The following is an 18740-nucleotide window of genomic DNA, read 5'->3' on the forward strand; positions in this document are numbered from 1 at the left end:
CTTTCACCCATGTATTGGACTGTCATTTGTATTTTTTATCTCCCCCGTTCCAGAAGAATACATATTTCTATTATACAATATAGATGTATAGATAATATATATCTACATAATACTATGTAAATCTTAATTTACTTCACTTTGTATACTATTCATCTTTGGCAAAGAAGAAAAAAACCTTTGGGATGAATTAAATTTTATCCTACAGGAATAAGTAAGGATTAGAGGACATTAGGGCTGTAATGGAAATAAGCATATACATATATTATTAGAAGAATCTGAATCTGTTTTTGGGTTGGACCTTGATTCTTTGGTGGCCGTGTCAGAAAGGAAGATGCCGCGCAAGCTGCAGATCAGTAAATTATAGATTACATCATGAGTTCAATCTTTTTCAACAGATAGCTCACCCACAAAATGACCATTTGTATATCAATTGTTCACCCCACTGTTACGTTGAATTCATAAAGACAAATTCATTTTCTCACATGACTCAACGGTGAAAGAAGAATCCAAAAGCGGAGAAAATACTTGTTGAATTTAAGTCATAGAGGTGTGCGTCTGACAACAGCAAAACATCTGTTGTCAAACTCTCACACAGCTCTTGCAGTATAATTCATGTCTCATTTATCCAGTCCTATGCTTAGTAGTTCCCAAACAGACAGCCCTCTTGGATGGGGAACTGAACTGAAAGTTAAATCATCTACGCTCTCTTCAAAGCCAGACTCCATTGACAAAAGCACTAATTTCCCCTCGCTGAACACGGGAGTTGTTGGTCTACCCCCCTCTATTGGTAGTTAGTTTATGCATCTGTGTGACTTTGGTGACCCAAACTGACCCTTTGGAACTCCAGAGTCACAACATAACACAAAGAAGCTGATTGAGTCAGCAGTGGACCAACAGCTCCTGTGTTCAGTGAAGTAAAACTACTGTTTTTGTCAATGGAGTCTGGCTCTGAAGAGAGCATAGTTTAGTTTCACTTTCCATTCAGTTCCCCATCAGAAAGGGCTGTCTGTTTGGGAAGTACTGAGCATCGACTGAATAAATGAGATTAGGGATTATACTGTACGAGTTATGTGAGAGTTTATAAATGGACATTTTGACAAAGTTTTGCTGTTGTTAAAAACGGAGCTCTTTTAGTTTATAAAGAATTTTCTCAGTTTTTGGATTCTTTGTTCACCACAAGCATGCAAGAAAAACAAAGACTTCCTTACGAATTCAACATAACACAGGGTGAGTAACTGATATGCAAATGATAATCTGATGTGTGAAGTATTCCTATTAAGATACACATCTCCAGTAGAAACCAATGGGCTTGGAGGTGACAGCAACAGACAGGAAGTCAGAAAGTATTGAGAGATGGACCAACACATTGTTAATTTTTGTCTTTTCATGGATTTTTTTGACAAAGACAAACATTTAGAATAATGGCAGCCATATCTTTTAACTTTAAGTTTATTTGCCCTCACACACTTGCTCTGGTATTTACCAAACGAAACAAATGTAAGTGTTCAATGTGAACATAAATGCTGGACAAAAAAAACATTAATATTTGTGTATGTGTGTAAAAGTGAGAGAGAGGGTGTCTGTCTTATTAAAGTGTCTTTTGTTTCACTCTGTGGTTGAATGCACTAGATCATCACAAGATAAGAGTGACCACGACCCAACCACTAACATACCACTTTAACTACATTTTTTGTTTGTTTTGTAAATTAAATGTTTAAAAATTAGCGCAGTATTATTAGACTGTATGCATTTCTGTTTTATACATACTGTACACCAATCTATTTCATATGGTGGCATATGCTGTAGTTGGCTCAATCCTTGTTTATAACATACTTTTGGGTTGCATTGCAAATCTTTTTGATGCTGCAGGCCAAATTTCCCATACAGCACAATAAAGACCATCCAGAAACACATTTCGTGTGGGCAGACTTTAATCAAACCCAGAGAACTTCACTTTGAACTCTAGAAAGATCCAAACTTTTCTAAAAGACGCCAGACTGAATTTTTGGGAAAGTGAATATTTCCATTTGTTTTAGTTGAGCAGCCATAAAAAACATGGAGTCTTGGGTTTTAATATTTGTCACAGTGTGAGCATCACATCACTGCAATGAAGTACTCATAGACAGTAAAAATACATAGACTTTTTTTATTTATTTATTTTTTCTAACTTAAAATTGCATTAATCTGATAGAATATCATTATCTAACACAACAGATTGCATATAACTTGGTTTAGTGTTAATACTTGGTTTACCGCTCCCTGCACCCCCCAGCATGATGGACCAGTAAGATTGTGAGTGGGTGCATTTCTGTCAAGATTTGTTTGAAAGAAAGAAGAGAGAGAGAAAGAAAGTTCATATTGGAACCTACATTGCACATCTCTCTGACAATGGCCTTCTCTTTCTCGTTAAGATCTTCATCATATTCCTGTGTGCGCTGCCTGTCCAGCTTCTCATGGACCTCCAACACCTTCACACAGACATAAAATACACAATAAAATAGCATCATGTCCGTTTCTGTTGATGCACTGTATTATGTAGTTTTCATTCAACATTTCAAAGTTATTCTTAATATATTAAGCTACAGGGTAAAAGTATTTACAGTTTTTGAGTTCATTTTTTCTAAACTGTTCACACAGTTAGCACAACAGATGTAAATGTGGACTAAACCGTGGATCACTTTTCATTTCCCTCTTTTCTATTCCCTCATAGTGAGGGAGTGGCAGGCCCATTGGCAGTAGCAGTGTAGTGGACGGCCTGGGCTTTATGGTATGACTATGTCCTTGATGTAGGATGGGCCTGAGCACAATGGGCAAGTACCAGTGTCTTAAATCAAATTAAAGAAGCCAGCAGTGTAGCCAGTGCAGGGTGTGGAGGAGTGAGGTAGTGTGGGACAACTTTGGTTGGTTGAAAACCAGCCAGACAGCTACATCCTGGATGAGTTGAGAAACTGTGCCACCTCCTGGGAAAAGGGTGGACGCATCCTCTTGACGTTATGGAGAAGAATCAGCAAGAGCAGGTTGTTGCAGTAATATTGGCAGCGAAGAACAGCTCATCCAGTGTCATGATCATCAATCCTAGCTGAGGACACCACACCCCGTTAAAGGGTTTTTTTGGGGGAGTTTTCCTTATCCGCTGTGAGGATCCTAAGGACAGAGGGATGTCGTATGCTGTAAAGCCCTGTGAGGCAAATTGTGATTTGTGATATTGGGCTTTATAAATAAAACTGATTGATTGATTGACCACAGAGTTCTCAGTGGTGATGGAGAGGTCACAGGCAGATGATGCCTTCCTTGGGGGGAAGAATGGCTCAGTCTTGCAGAGGTTCAGGTGGTGTGCAGATATCCACTGAGAGATGTCAGCCATACAAGCAGAGATTTGTGCTGTCACTTGAGTTTTAGACCCGGGAGAAGAAAGAATTATTTGAGTGTCATCTCTATAGCAATGGTTGGAAAAGCCATGGGAATAAATAATGGAGCCAAGTGATTTGGTATAATGACAAAAAGAGGAGGTTACCAGAACAGAACCATGAGGGACTCCAGTTGTGTGGCTACACAGTTCAGACACAGATTTTCCATTTTCTTGTGAGTGTGGCCCTTAATATAGATTGTGAACAAGAGAACGAAGAGCCTGAAATACCCAGTTCTTGGAGGGTGGAGAGGAGGATCTGATGGTTCACACTCTCAAATGCTACTGAAAAGTCCAGCAGGATGACAACATAGAAGAGGAAGGCTGCTCTAGCATTGTGGAGTTCCTCTGTGATGACAAGGAGGGCAGTCTTGTAGTGTAGAGTAGATAGAGAAGAGAAGATAGAGGGTGTTTGATAGAAGGACATCTAATTCCTCAAAGAATTCCAGTAGAGCACAACAATGTTTAAGCAGGGAATAGACACAGTATTGACACAGCATAGAAAAAAGAGGGATTGAAGTGTGGAAGCAAGAAGAGTTAAAATCACAGTTTTAGGTTGGTTAGTGAACCAGTGCCACTGGTCTGGGTATTTCAGTGAAGGAGTAGGCCGAGGAGAGGGCTGCTGGGGTGGAAGTGTCCTCTGGTGTGATCCAAGTCTCAGTGAAAACAAAGAAGTCCAGAGATGAATTCAGTCCTGCTAGAACCTGACTGGCAGCTCCACAGGGCCCCTTTGACAAGGTTACAATGATAAGGTGAGCAGGTGCATGATCTGTAGTATCTATGAGAAGAGTGGTGTACAGGAATGCAAAGTATGTATATAGCAGATAAGGAACGTGCAAGTTCGTATTTAGAGAAAGTGAAAAGATACTTAGCCCTGATGATATTAACCCTTACTTTCACTATGTCAAAAACTTGGACCCTGTATGGGAAACTTGAGACTGACAGTCAGTGGATATAGCATACATTTACCTGAACAAAAGCATCTAGCACTTTGTAGACAGTAGAAAACAATGGAAGTGATACTTCTTTTTTTACATAATTAGCTTAAATATATACCTGGGTTTATTTTGCCCAAGATACCTGCTAAGTCACAGACTTCTACACAGCCTAAAACTGCTCACACAGGCTAGTTTGTGGCCTACCTTCATTGCGTGGACTATAGCTTCTGGTTTCTGTTTTGGCGGGGGGTAGAGCCCTGTGGAGGACGGTTCACTGCTGGGGGTCTGAGCAGCACCCTGTGGAGGGAGGTGGCACCATCTGATTACAATGATTGTAATCACCAAGTAAACCGACAGGGATTAATGCAGAGGCATACTGTCGCAACAACCAGCAATAAAAAAGAGAAAGATAACTCAGTAGAAGACAGAGAGAGATTTTACAGGAGATGCTGTGTGCGGAGGCAGTAGCATTGCTGAGGCAGGGAGGTATGTATTCCCATGCCGACAGAAGGCGCAGCAGACCTGCTGTGTTTGCAGTAAAGCAGGAGAGGATCAATCTACCGGTCAGACTCATCAATAGGTGAGATAGGATGTCCTGCATCTGCTGTAGGGAGCTCACATTTTCCGTAGATTGTAATTATGTCAGTGCAGCTGCCAGCAATGATACTGCACCTCAGGTAATGCCAGAAAGGTTCTGTGAGCGACTGTAAAAAATCACAGAGGGGTTTGTCACTGATTCACTCCAGTGGTTACTACTGAAGCAAGAGTTTAATCAGAAGGTGAGCAATTGGCCATGGTTCAGAATGGCTCAGAAAAGTCAGCATTATTTAAAGGACAAGTTCAACATTTTGGGAACCACGCTTATTTCCTTTTTTTGATGAGAGATTTAAGAAATAATAACTCTCATCTTTATCAAATATCAGTGAGCTTATCAGTGAGCTTAGCTTAGCATCAAGACTGGATATTTGTTTAACCCATACAAAAACTGAAGTGCAAAAACAACAGGTGGCGGTCCTTAGAGGGGTACTATTTCCTGGCCAGGCACAGTCACTTAAGTTGCTAAGCAACCAGCAGAGTGTTGGGGCATGGTCACACATGAGCTTGCTAGCTAACGTTTGCTAGCTTGCTAATAAATACAGTGAAATATGAAGTTGTTGTTACATTTTACATTGTCTTATGTTCCATGCCAGGGCCGGCTCTAGCCCATTGGCTGCCCTGGGCGATATTGAGAACTGCGCTGAATTGAAGTGAACGAGAGGCAAATATTTTCTAATGTTAATTTTGCTCACATGTGACTGTGCCCTTGATCAGGAAGCTTTAAAGGGGCTGGTAGGTGGATTGTGTTATGTTTAGACTTAGCCAGGTTAGCTGCTTCTCATTGTTTCCAGTCTTTATGCTAAGCTAGGCTAACTGTCTGCTGGGTATAGCTGCATATTACAGGACAGATATGATAGCAGTGTTGATCTTGATGTCTAACTCAATTATCAAACTATTAATTTATGGTTATGTGGACAAACAGAAAACAAAGATACAGTTTCAGTTTTGAAGTGAATAGTAATGAGTTTACAAGTTCACTGTCAGACAAAGTAGAATGTATTTATTTGACAGATGTGGCTTTATGGGGTTATTTTTGTGGTTCTTAGTGAAATAAAGTAAAACAGAGTCTTGTAATTTCAGCTTGGGTGTGTAGTGATTGTTGTCCCTCATAAAGGGAAATGCATGTAATTCCTCTGTGTGGGGACATTTGAATGAAGCACAAACTGAATACAACTGAACTGAATTAAACTGAAAGATGGAGAGAGCGCAGGCAGACATGTTTGGCTGAGGAAAAAGAGAGAGACAAGCAACAGACAAACACACTGTTGTCTACGGTGTACATACACTGTGTACATTGTCCTGGAATTGTGAGAGCTGAGTTTCTGAATGATAAAGGGACAAACCCTTCCCCAGTGTATTTCCTTCCCCTTCATTCATCTGAGAGAGAGTGAGAAAAAGAAAGAGACATTTAAAATTGACAACAGAAATAACAATATTTCAGACCAACAGAAGTCACCCTTATTGTGTTTACTCTGTATGTGTACATACTATTTCTACCACCAGGGGGGTATTCCATCAACGTAGCTAAGAATATCCAGATTAAGGTGTAATCTTGAAGCTTGACTAAACGCCAACTCCCAATCTAGCTCCAACCCGTTATATCAAGTGAAATCAGCTGGCTCCAATTGACGCTAATTCAAGCCTCACCTGTTAAGCCTCAACTCATGCATGCGCCCAGGGAAAATAAAAAGCCCAAACTAGTCGAGTGCCGAAAATGTTACAAAATGTCAAAAAACAAAGGAAACGAGCAAGCGGAGGCTTTTTCTACGGCGGAGCAAACGCTCCTTATGGAAGTGTATGAGGACTATAAGGACATAATTAAGAAAAAGGCAATACTGCAGCAATTAATAAAGCAAGGGAGGTGTCGTGGCAGAATATTGCTGACAGGCTTAATGCGCAAGTGACAAAGAAAATTCAGCATTTCAGCATAATATCATGTTATATAAATCCCGCATCAAAGGGACAAAATATATGTAGATAAGAACACCTATTAAATCTAACAATTCAAGTATGCCTAATGAAATTCACCAAATGTATAAATCAATATTAGTGAAAGACTATTTATCACATTTATCTACTGATTCCTATGTATATTTCAGATGATGCATTTAATCAAACTATTTTTTGTGAATCATCGCATTTATCACATAATTGATTGTAGATTATGACATTTCCGAAATGATCAGTTTGTAGGAAATAATCACATTACATTTATCTACTGATTGTAGAAAATTCCATTTAGCAAATCCATCAATTCGGTGGAGATGAGGAAACCTATGAAGTGAATGCAGGTGATAGTGAATCAATTATCTATTTCTCATCATTTGGGAGTCAATTGTAAGCTCTATTCCTCATTATATCAAAATAAGGGAATTCCCCTTAAATGTATGGAATGTGCTATAGGATGAGGAACAGACAAACCACAATGATGTGTGTCCCATTTTAATGTGGTTGCTTTGTGTCAAGGTTAATTCATAAATATAAAAGATAACCATATGTTAATGTGAACAAATCAAGCCCTATGCATGATGTATGGTGATGCTAGGAATAATCAAAATGAATAGAAAATACACCCTTTTTACCTCTCTGCAAACAGTTGCCTTACTTAGCCTCTCAGCATCACCAACACTATACAGGAATGTACCGCTAGCAAAGAACCTCAGTGCAATACAGACTGACTGCACAGTGGTCAGAGACAGGCTGCAGCATGTGACCTTTATAATGTGTGGTTCCAGCAAACTGCATAAATACACTATGCTTTGCCTGCTGAACTGGTACCTCTCCCACAGATAGGAGTCTGTCTGTATTTCTAATTTACTCTCTCTGTGTCTCTCTGGGTGTGTCCCTCTCCTTCTCTGGCCGTTGTCAGTTGACCTTAATTGGCTGTGAATTCGCTAGCCAATTGGAAACAGAGTGGGGTGGGGATGGGGGGGCAATCACATATTCATGTACAATCTTTTTCTAATGCCTCAGTTTCATTTTATTATAGTTTTGTTTTTATTAAATTGATTTTGGCTTTACTGTAAGTGTTTTTTTTTAATTATCTTATTTTTTCTTACATTTTAATTTGTTTTTTAATAGTTTTTTTTTTATTAATTATGTTATATATTTTATGATCTACATATTACTTTATCATTACATGACAGTTGTGAGTGTGTAAAAGCACTGGCAGAACTGTCTTTTAGGTGTCTGTTCTTGTCTATTGAACCTTTTTTAATCATAGATGGAGCTAATCCTCACCTTAATCCTGCTACAGACCAGGATTGCCCAGCAGCATAAGTTACCATGGTTACTAGGCTGGGATTTAGGTTAACCACCTTGATGGAACAGAGTTGTGGCTCAGTTTGATGGAACGGAAACCGGAGTTTAGCTCGACATATCAGGCTAAGCCAGAACCATGGTTTCCATGGTTACCAATGTGAGGCTAATCTTAACCACTTTGATGGAACAGAACTCTGGCTCACATTAGCCAGACTTGGCCACTTAAGCCTGGATTTGCCTTTAGCCTGCTTGATGGAATACCCCCAGAACTATGTGAACCAGAACCCTTGCTTGACCCCCTACGACTCTGCAAGGGTTCCCACCCACACAGGGTTTATATACTGCAACTTCGTACCAGTCATTTGGAACTGAAGAACCTTCTTGGATGAGAGGCGAAACGTCTTCAAGAACGCAAGCAAGTCCAGTTGCCCACGATATTAGCACTTACGATTACCAGTGTTGTTGCATCTTTTACTTTAAATCCCATGCAAAGTATACACAGTATACTACTGCCTAATCATTTTCCAATGTGCGCCATAGCTGTCTGCATCAAGAGTTTACACTGTGCACAGTGATAAGTGGCAGTATTTACCTGTGACAGCAGCTGTTGGTTTTCTTCTTCCAGTACTCTCATCTTGTTCTCCAGCTGTCTGATGTAGCCAGCTAATGCATCTGAACAAGAAAAAAAAAGAATATAAAATATCACATCTGAACCAAGTTCATTAATGTCAAATGTCAATGCAACTCAAGCTGTTTATTTTTACCTCCGCCAAGGAGGTTATGTTTTCACCGGCGTTGGTCTGTTTGTTTGTCTGTTTGTTTGTCTGCAAAATAACTCAAAAAGTTATGAACAGAAAGGTGGATAATGGGACAAGGAACATATGATAAAATTTTGGTGGTGATCGGTTGAAGCAAAGTGGATAAAATAATAAAAAAGTCTATCGTCTGACAGCCTCAGCAGCAATTCCAATTTCTAACAAGAGGGATTCGTCCTTCGGCCGAGGTCCCTAATGAGACGGTGAAAATAGCGCCATCTGGTGGCCGGAAAGCAGCTCACTCAACACAGGAGCTGTTGGTCTACTGCTGTTTCGACCAGTTTGTGTTGTGTGACTTTGGATTCACCAAAGTCACACAACAACACAAACTAACATACTAATTAATGGAGGCACTGGTAGATCAGTAGCTGCTATATTCAGAGGGTTTGGCTTTAAAGAGAGCACATAACAGCTTCAGTTCCCTGACAGGAATTGCTGTCTGACAGCAAGCAGCGAAAGCACTGAAAATATTCTAAATATACTGTTCACTTACACTGATATTGATTTTTTTAGGTGGCTAAAATACATTTTGCTGCTGCCACTGTCTACAGCAACACATTTCTTGCAGCTTCTGTGTCAGTACTTCTACCTGGTTCTCCAGACTGGGGGCATGCTGACAGACATTTACTATATGTAATACACTCACTATGGATACGTACCTCATACAACCCTACAAAAGATCCAAACTATCCCTTTAAGCATCATACAGCCTTATCCTAAAACAGCATATTAGTTCACTGCCATCAACGGTGCCTGAGAGCTGCAGCAAACTGATGTCTGGGCCTTGCATCAGTCTTGTCTGTTCATGTTACTTTTAGCTGTCATTATATCCAGTTTCCCCTCATAGGGCCTTGATTGGCATGTTTTTCAGATGTTTAGCAGCCCACTCAAGCTTAATCCTCACATTCAGCTCAGAATCCCATTGTTGATTTTTCTAGTTAAGCCAACTAATCCTAAAATTGCCCTGTTGTAGTCTTTGACTCCCAAACCGATATATGAATGTACTAGCTGCTCTCAGAACAGTATTAAGCAACAAAGGAATTTCTGGCACATAAAAGCTTTATTGAGTTTCTCACTAGACACACCATATACAGACTGGATGTGGTTAAATATGAGGAAATAAGCACTATTGCAAGAAGAAGTGCTTAGCTGAAAGTATTGTACACATTTACACAGCTAATACTTAAATATGATCTCACGGAAAGTTTGCAGTTGTTTATACAACATGGCTAAAAGTTAACAACCACATTAGCCACAAATGTCAACATGCTAACAAGCTCACAATGACAATGCTAACATGCTGATGCAACGCCGATGTTTACAATGATCACATCTTAGATCAGTGTGTTAGCATTTGCTGATTAGCATTAAACATGAAGTACAGCTGAGGCCGATGGGGATGTCATTAGTTCTACAGGTGTTTGGTCATAATGGGATAATGAATGTGTGTATCAAATTCCAATCCATCCATTAACAGTTGTTGAGACATTTCAGTCTGGACAAAAAATGTCAACCTACTCATGGTGCGAGAGGAAAACTTGGAGGAACACCAGTTTCATTAAATACCCATTCTGTGGGGACCATGAATGTCAGCACAAAATCCATTCTAGTAAATGTCCTCATATTTGTGTGGATAAGTGTAAATTTTGACTTTATGATGGCTCTAGATAAAAAGTCAGGGAATCACATGGGTCACTGGAATCATCTTCTGGGGACCATAGATTAAATTAAATTTCAACTAGTCCATACCCATTGAGTGCACAGTTGCCCACGTACAGATTCACATGGTGTGTGTTTGGGATACAGGTCATAGGAAATTGCAGATTAAATAGTCAACTGAACCCATTAAGAAGAGCAATGTATTCAGACAGAGTTTTTGTGAATTTGATAGTACGATTGCTTTATTGAAAGTACAGTAGTACCATTGCCAATAGTGGGATAGTTAGTGGGCTAAAACTGTACATTTGTAGTTGAGGTAGCATGTTGAAAGTCAGATAGCTAAAGTCATTGCCTTATCAAAGCTCAGTTTTATTAAGTTTTAGTTTAGTAGTTAGTTAGTAAGTTTTCCAGTTTTTCCAAAAGGGAACTTTAGATATTGGTCCCTAGATTATGTTCACCGAGTTTCATGCAGATCGGTCAAACTTCCTAGGAAGAGATTGATTTTAAGTGTTTTTCAAAAAATTCAAAATGGCGGAAAATCTATATAACCAGAAGTTATGGGTTCTGAGGCAAATGTGTTCCTCATGAGGAGAGGCATCTCTGTGCAAAGTTTCATGTCTCTACGACATATGGGGCATGAGATATGCCCATTCAAAGTTTGCAATTTCAATTGGTTGCTACAGTATAGTGCCAATTGATGTAATATTGCTTCATTACTCCCATGACCCTCTACCGCTGTGCCAAATTTCACAGGGATTGACCAAGTCAGTGAGGAGAAAAATGTGGAACAGACACACCCACACACATACCCACAGACAAACAGAGTAGTTTTCATCATTGCATAGTAAGATATAGTAAGATAAGATAAAATAAGATAGTAAGATATAGTAAGATCCAAAATCCATTCTAGTAAATGTCCTTATATTTGTGTGGCTAAGTGTAAACTTTGACTTTATGATGGCTCTAGATGAAAAGTCAGGGAATCACATGGGTCACTGGAATCATTTTCTGGGGATCATAGATATCTAAATTAAATTTCAATCCAACCATTAGCTATCTACATATTTGAACTCAAAGCCAAATATGTTTTGGAAAATACCATTTCATAGGATGTAAGAGGAGGACACAATTCTTGACTACTTCCTAAATTGGTATGACAAGTCAAATGTACTCCTACACACCTTTCAAACAAAATAAATGTCCATAGATTTTAGAAGGCTGCAATCCTCTCTCCCTACTTTTATCGATGGGAAGCCAATACAGTGTGTTACAGATTACAAGTACCTTGGCATTGTGGCCAACCACAAGCTTATATGGGATCTGTGGACTGACCTCATAAGCACTTAGACACAACAAAAAATGCACTTTCTAAGGAAATGATCTTTTCATGTCCATATCAAAATGCTCAGACTGCCTCAGTGCTTTTACTGAAAGTGTTTTATCCTCCTGCATCATCTGCTGGTTTGGTAATGCTACTGAAGCACAGAAAAAACCAGAAAACGCAGATTAAACTGTTTCAACAGCCAGTAAACTATTTATGGATTACTTTACCAAGTATGGAATGCACCTACAGAGACAAAATGATGAAGAAGGCAAACAATAGTTTGTGTCGTGAGGCACCCCCTTGTCTCTGCATTTTATCTACTGCCATCTGGGCGACGATATTGATATTGCCCCCCTCTGTTCACTAAACATAGAGCCAAGTTTTCATTTGCTCCACAAGCTATTTTAGTTTTAAAACAGGTAATGCACTAGCAGTGTTGGACAAGGTGCTTGGCAAATGTAGTGAGCTGAGCTACCAGCTACTCTACATCAAAATAAAGTTCCACTACACCGAAGCTATGTGCATAGAAATGTAGCAAACTAAGTTACAAGATAATGGCAAAAGTAGCTTGCTATTTGCAAAGTTACTTTGATTTTTTTAGTGTTATCTCAGTGATTAGAAAAGATGTCAGCCAAACAAATAGGCAGGCAAAATATGTTCAACTGAAAGGTTTATTTTCAAATAACAGACTTGAATTAAAATGTTCTTTTTTTTTTGAAGACTTTGTGATGTTTCAACACGTCCTCCAATAACATGACATCATCAGTCGGCCTCTCTCTCTCTCGCTCTCTCTCTCTCTCAAACATAACCTTTATGATACTGGTATATGTATGGTGACTTATGATGTTGTGATGAAATGCCTTTTTGTTTATACTGAAAACCAATTTCCCCATGGGGACAAATGACGTCTCTGGAACGCTGTGTCAACTTCATGGATTGTCTGTTCTCAGAATACACTTCCGTTTTCACAGGAAATATACAGTTTGCATATAGTCTCTTTCAAAATATATGCAATATGTCAGTACAATACCACAAATTGACATTTTTTTTCCTTCAACAACAAACGCAAGTGGTTACATTTAGCCACATGACTGGGTTCGGGACAAAACAACAGGGTTTGGCTTTACAATTTTACGGGATTGCCTCCCAGACAGCCTCCCAGGTGAAAGTCAGTGGTAGTTGGACCCATCCACCAGCCCTCCCATCCACCCTACTCTTGACTTCCGCTACCTTAACTTTTGTTGTTTCCCCCGACACCATTGGGCACTGTTAAACAACAGCGACCAGCCACAAACACTGAAACCACTGACAGGTGAGGTGAATAATTTTGATTATTCTGTTCCAATGCATTGTTCTGCTGGGAAACCTTTGGTTCAGGCATTCATGTGGATTCCACCTGACATGTTCCACCCACTCAAACACTGTTGCAGACCAACTACCCCACCTCACTGCAACAGTACTCCCCAATTAGTTAGTTGGAGAATTTGTATAAAGCAGGAGCCATTAGATGCAGGATGGTTGAACTCAAATCTCCAACACATCATCAAGGCAAGCAAATTATCTTGAATGTGCTGTTCCTATTATATGGAATACCACATGATCTGACTGGCTTGACAATGGGTGCAGTTACATGATGGCTTCTCATTCAGAATGAAATAAATCCGAATGAAATCATTCGGAATTAAAGGTAGTTTACATGGGAAATATTCATTCCGAATGAGGGTTTACACGGAGATCAGTTTAATTGCCTTTTAATCACCTGTATTTGGGTCTGCGCAAAGTTTGGGGCAGGGAAGGTTTCTGATTGGATAGGGGGCAGGGCGGATGTTATGTGTTTATGTTTACCACACTTTACCAACACTGTAGTCCTCGCTCCGGATAACAAGATGCTTGACGACGCCGTTCTTAGTGCCTTTTTCGGGCTTGTTTTGCTTATATTCTTGAAGCAGCAGTACGACAACAACTTTGTTGGGCTAATGCTTCGTCTGTTGAGGAGGAGAAGGGAGGTAGAAGGTCGAAGAAGGGAGATAGAAGACCATGCTTTGGTGAATGGAAACCGGTGAGTGCAATGAGTCCGACTGCTCTCAGCCCGTTGCAATGTGCGCTATATACGTCATTGCGCCATAAGGGCAAGGAAATGAGCATGCGCAGAAAGACCGGAATGAACTTAAAGAGGAATGAGTGTATACAAGTGCTTTTGTATGCACTGTTTTCGGCTCAGCACCTGCCCGTTTTTTGGTTTGGATGTGCGTTTGGACTTCTTTGTATGTATACAAATGCGAGAAATTCTTTCATTTGGAATTAGAAACTGAATATTCCAGCCCCTTACATCGGAATGAATTTTCAATCGCATTGGCCATTTTCATTCTGAATAAGGTGTTTACAAGATCACTTTTAACAGGAATGAACTTTCATTCAGAATGAAAAGGGAATTAAACGGTCCATGTAAACATACTCAATGACACATTAACTGACCCTAACAAAGTCTGAGGCTGCAATTGTATGACTCACTACTTCACTAGTCAGTTTTATGGGTAACCTGTCACCCCATTAGCTTTGCTGTTAGTGACTCCAGTACCTTCATTTCCACAACTCTATTCATATGAAAATAAAAATAATCCTGAGACTGGTTTCTTTGCTCCAACCTACTGTACAATCCACAATAAGAAACGTCAGTGCAACTGGCCTGTGTTCAGGCCTGCTGCTGGAGTTTATATTTGAATCTTTGTTTTGATGAGAGAGAACAATAGGGTGGTCCAGTCCTGTTTCCTCCATTTGAAAAGTATTTCCAAAATTAGGCCTTTTTACCATTTACTGACCTTCAGAAAGATGTTCATGCCTTCCTCTTCTAATATTTAGACAACTGTGACCCTTTCTTTCTGTTTCCTACCATGTGTGCTATGACATGCAAAAGTTTACGATTTTGCTTATAGCTGTTACAGTAAAGCAGTCCATGCTCTGGCTCCCTGCCATACACAGCCAGTGAGCCTGAGGTCCTCAGACAGGAAAGTCCAGGAATGATTTCAATTATACTGAATACACACACACACGGTTGACTTATAGCTCATAATGACGTATAGCTGAGCTGCAGGAGAGAGGGAGTAGAAGGTTAGTGGAGCTGCTACGGCAAACAGAGAACACATTGTTCCACACCCATCCCAACTCTCCCTTTCTCACTGTATGTACTTCTGTAAGTCATTTGAAGCTGCCATCCACATTCCTGCAGTATGAACAGTTATTTAAACAGCATGAGAGGATCAAAGAAGTAAGACAGAGTGATGAATGAGGAGATGATGCACTGTATTTAGTACTAATCTCAAAGCAAGCGAACCACTGCATTCTTGTGCACAGCAACCAGATTTTAAGGTCTCACAACTTTTTAAGTCCCTACCCAAATAGAATAATGTTGCTAACACTAATGCACATGCTAATCAGATTAAAGTGCAATACAGCACTACTGTGGAAGGATTCTGTAATTGCAGATGGTAGATTGCAAATATGTAGTAGGGATAAACCAGTCTGACACCAACACCAATTACATTATTGCAGTGTTAAGTATCTGTAAGTACTGATCCCAAACTGAGTGCTCTGCTTTCGCTTTCTTGTAAAAGGTAACATGAGGATGTGATGTAACATCACTTCTTAACTCTTGTGCATATATTAAAATAAACTAGAATTACTGCCTTGTTGTTATATGCCTCTGACAACCAGTCAAGTTGCAGTTATAGTTTACAGCCATGTTTGTCCAGACTCATGTGGCCATGACAGTAGGCAACGCTTCAGATATGGATGTTGCTGCAAAGAAACATGGAAGCACTTGGTTAAAGTTTGAGAAAGATGGTGGTCTGGTCTACAGAACAAGTGCTGTGTCTTGTATTCACCATCCACCCTGACAACCTCCCTGTGACTTGAGCTGAATGCAGTGCTTCATTCAATTAACAACATATTGCCTGCAAATATAATCCTGGCAGTAATTACATTTGACAACACAATGTACTGTATTTGACAAAATAATTTAGTTATATGCACAAGAAAACATTTTGAGGAGAAGGGGTTCTTCTCCTTTGGTTTTTAATGACAGTTGGCATCCAAAAAGTTGCATTAACGCCACCTACTGGATTTACCCCAAGGTCTCCACTGACTATATTAAATAATTAGCCTGGAAATCCAGACCCAAATCTAGAAAGATTTAGGGTCTGGCTATGAGTAATGCAAATGGCCCAACTCGAGGGGCGGCACCAAGCATGCATTTGAAAATATCACTGCACGCAATTGGATAACACTACGACCAATCAGAACAACAACTGGTGTTAATCCGTAGCCATCTTGCAATGTTTGCTGGCTGATTCCGGACTTCGTCGTCGCAGCGTTGTCGTCATCTGTTTAGCTGATGTGATTGGTGCAGCTCAGCTCCAATGGCATGGATAATGAGCATCATTACTGATTGCCAGAGTGACTCGCTGAGCAAATTCAAATTGTGCTCTCGCGAGAACTCTGGATTTCCAGAGTCTTAAATAATAATAATAATACTAGCTATAAAAAGCCCTTCACATCCAGTTACCATTCTGTTAGAAATTTCCTAATTCCCGGAGAGAGTCAAAAAGTTTCTTCCAAAAGCTGCTGTACATCTTCTCTAGAGACACCCACGACATCGAGAAATCTCCTCCGTACATCTATAAATATCTCAATTTTCTCAGATTTTGTCTCATTTCCAGCAGTACAGTACATCACCACAAAGGCCAAAAGCTTCATCCGGTCCTTACAAAAGCAATACTCCCCGTTCCCTGATTGATGTGTCCTCCTTAGCTTCCTGTCTTACATATCTTGTCCTACCTACTTCCTCATGTTTATTTCTCTTCTTTGCTCTGACTGTGATTATTTCTGCCTCCCTTACTCTCTTTGGGTTAGCTTCCAATGCTGCATGATTGCCTTTGCAGAGAAACACACTCAGGTTTTTCTCACAGTCTCCTTCGCATTCATTTTCTCCACATTTACCACATCATCACTTCTACAAATTAACAGACTATGACCGAATTTCAACAGTTCTTACAACGGTTCTTTATGCGGTTTGGGGACATACTACCTTACTGGATATGACGTGATCCAAAAACATCCTATCCAGCAAGTACTCCAAATCAAAGTGCAGCATGACTGACTTTGTCTCAAACTTTTCCTGACTCTCCTTGTCAAATCACTTTATTATGAAACTGTCTGTTACACCTTTACACTCTTAAAGTCTCCCAGCCTCCACTCTGTGCGAGACTCTGTCAACTAAACCTTTGATTGGGGCGTTCTTGTTCAGCTGGAAACATGCCATTGGATACATATCCATCCCACCCTACAAAAGTTCGACTTTCAGTTGCTTTTCCATTTTATTCTTTGGCACGTACTCAACCACTGTCAAACCAGAGCGTTTGACATGTGCCAGCTTGATTCTCCCCACTTTCCTCTGGATTTATCCTGCCATAGTATACTTTTCTGAAAGGAGCACCACAACTGCCCCCTTAATCAAACCCCAAATCTTCATTCATATCATTTTCTTTTCTCCGTTGTTCTCCCGCTTCTACATTCAAAATCCTCAGCGTCTTCCTTTATTTCCGCCATTCAGTTCTAGTTCTTTCTCGGAGAAGGATCTGGCTGTCGGCAACTTATCATAAATTCAACATGAGACTTTAGTCATGATGCATGGTGTTCTTTATATATAGTGGCTGCTTGTGATTTTACTTTCAATGTGATTCTCCATGTCAGAGCAAAACAGGTATAAATAGTCAGTGAATAGTTGATCAGTAGTGAGGTGATTGGTTAATCAGCAGACTATCTTCAGATTTTAATAAGATCGTCTGAACTATACAGCATATTGATGTACCCCAGGTAACAAATTTTACTCACTGATAAGATTTTGCGACACAGACCCTCAGTGGTAATGGTGCGTGAGAGTGAGCCTTTACAAGGACAACTAGCCATAAGGTAATGACCAGGGTGATGCAGTCAAAGTCACTGGTATACAGACAGTGCTGACCTCAGGGCAAATCTCATACACACACAGGAGGAGACAATGCTGACAAAATAAAAGCAAAGGACAGAGGACATCCTTGAATTACAGTCAGTCAGCACACATCCAGCACACCCCTCAGTCTCTTCCTTTCTCTGTCCTTCCATCTACTAAACAAAGATTTTTAAAAAAACACACTTGGTTAAATACAGAATTATTTTAATTTACATGGAAAAAGTTGATCATTTTCAGCAACAACAGCTGCTCACTACAGCCACAGCCTTGTACTGGTGATAACTGAGTGTTCAGTGTTTTGCTCAAGGACACCTTGAAACTAGTTGTTGAGGGATGAGAGAATTATGGGAGGGGGCTGCAGCTGAACTTTACTTCCTCAGATTTTCCAGCTGGTCCTGAAACCCTTTGGCTACAGGCCAGAATTTAACCTCTAAATGACCAAGTTTCCTCTGTTACTAATTTAGATTTATCTTCAATTTTAAGACTTTGGCATTATGGGATAGACTCAGGGTTTTCCAAGTCTATCCTAATACATACATAATACATACCAATATTCCATACATATGTTGAAAGATTTATGGGTCACTATAAACGGCCCTCATGCCCCTCATTTCCTACAGTGTAGTCGCTCTGTGAGGGGATCACTTCCCTGCAAGTATGAACAGGAGGAAGTATTACATTGACCAATAACTCTTTCAATGTACATATGTACACCTATATTTTAATTTGGGGA

The 18740-nt window shown here is 39.9% G+C and overlaps 2 protein-coding genes across 2 annotated transcripts in view; one reads left to right on the forward strand and one right to left on the reverse strand.

Moving 5' to 3' along the window:
* dapp1 (dual adaptor of phosphotyrosine and 3-phosphoinositides) overlaps positions 1 to 18740 on the forward strand; it is a 579028-nt gene that overhangs the window by 463521 nt on the left and 96767 nt on the right. The window lies entirely within an intron of this gene.
* LOC117266741 (coiled-coil domain-containing protein 85C-A-like) overlaps positions 1 to 18740 on the reverse strand; it is a 54888-nt gene that overhangs the window by 5512 nt on the left and 30636 nt on the right. Inside the window, exons 2-5 of the mRNA XM_033642068.2 lie at positions 8795 to 8874; positions 6226 to 6318; positions 4549 to 4641; positions 2370 to 2468 (exon numbers count right to left, since the gene is read on the reverse strand). Coding sequence (XP_033497959.2) covers positions 2370 to 2468; positions 4549 to 4641; positions 6226 to 6318; positions 8795 to 8874 — 365 coding nt within the window. The remainder of the gene's footprint in view (positions 1 to 2369; positions 2469 to 4548; positions 4642 to 6225; positions 6319 to 8794; positions 8875 to 18740) is intronic.

Source organism: Epinephelus lanceolatus, chromosome 15, assembly GCF_041903045.1.
Source record: "Epinephelus lanceolatus isolate andai-2023 chromosome 15, ASM4190304v1, whole genome shotgun sequence".
Classification (NCBI taxonomy): domain Eukaryota; kingdom Metazoa; phylum Chordata; class Actinopteri; order Perciformes; family Serranidae; genus Epinephelus; species Epinephelus lanceolatus.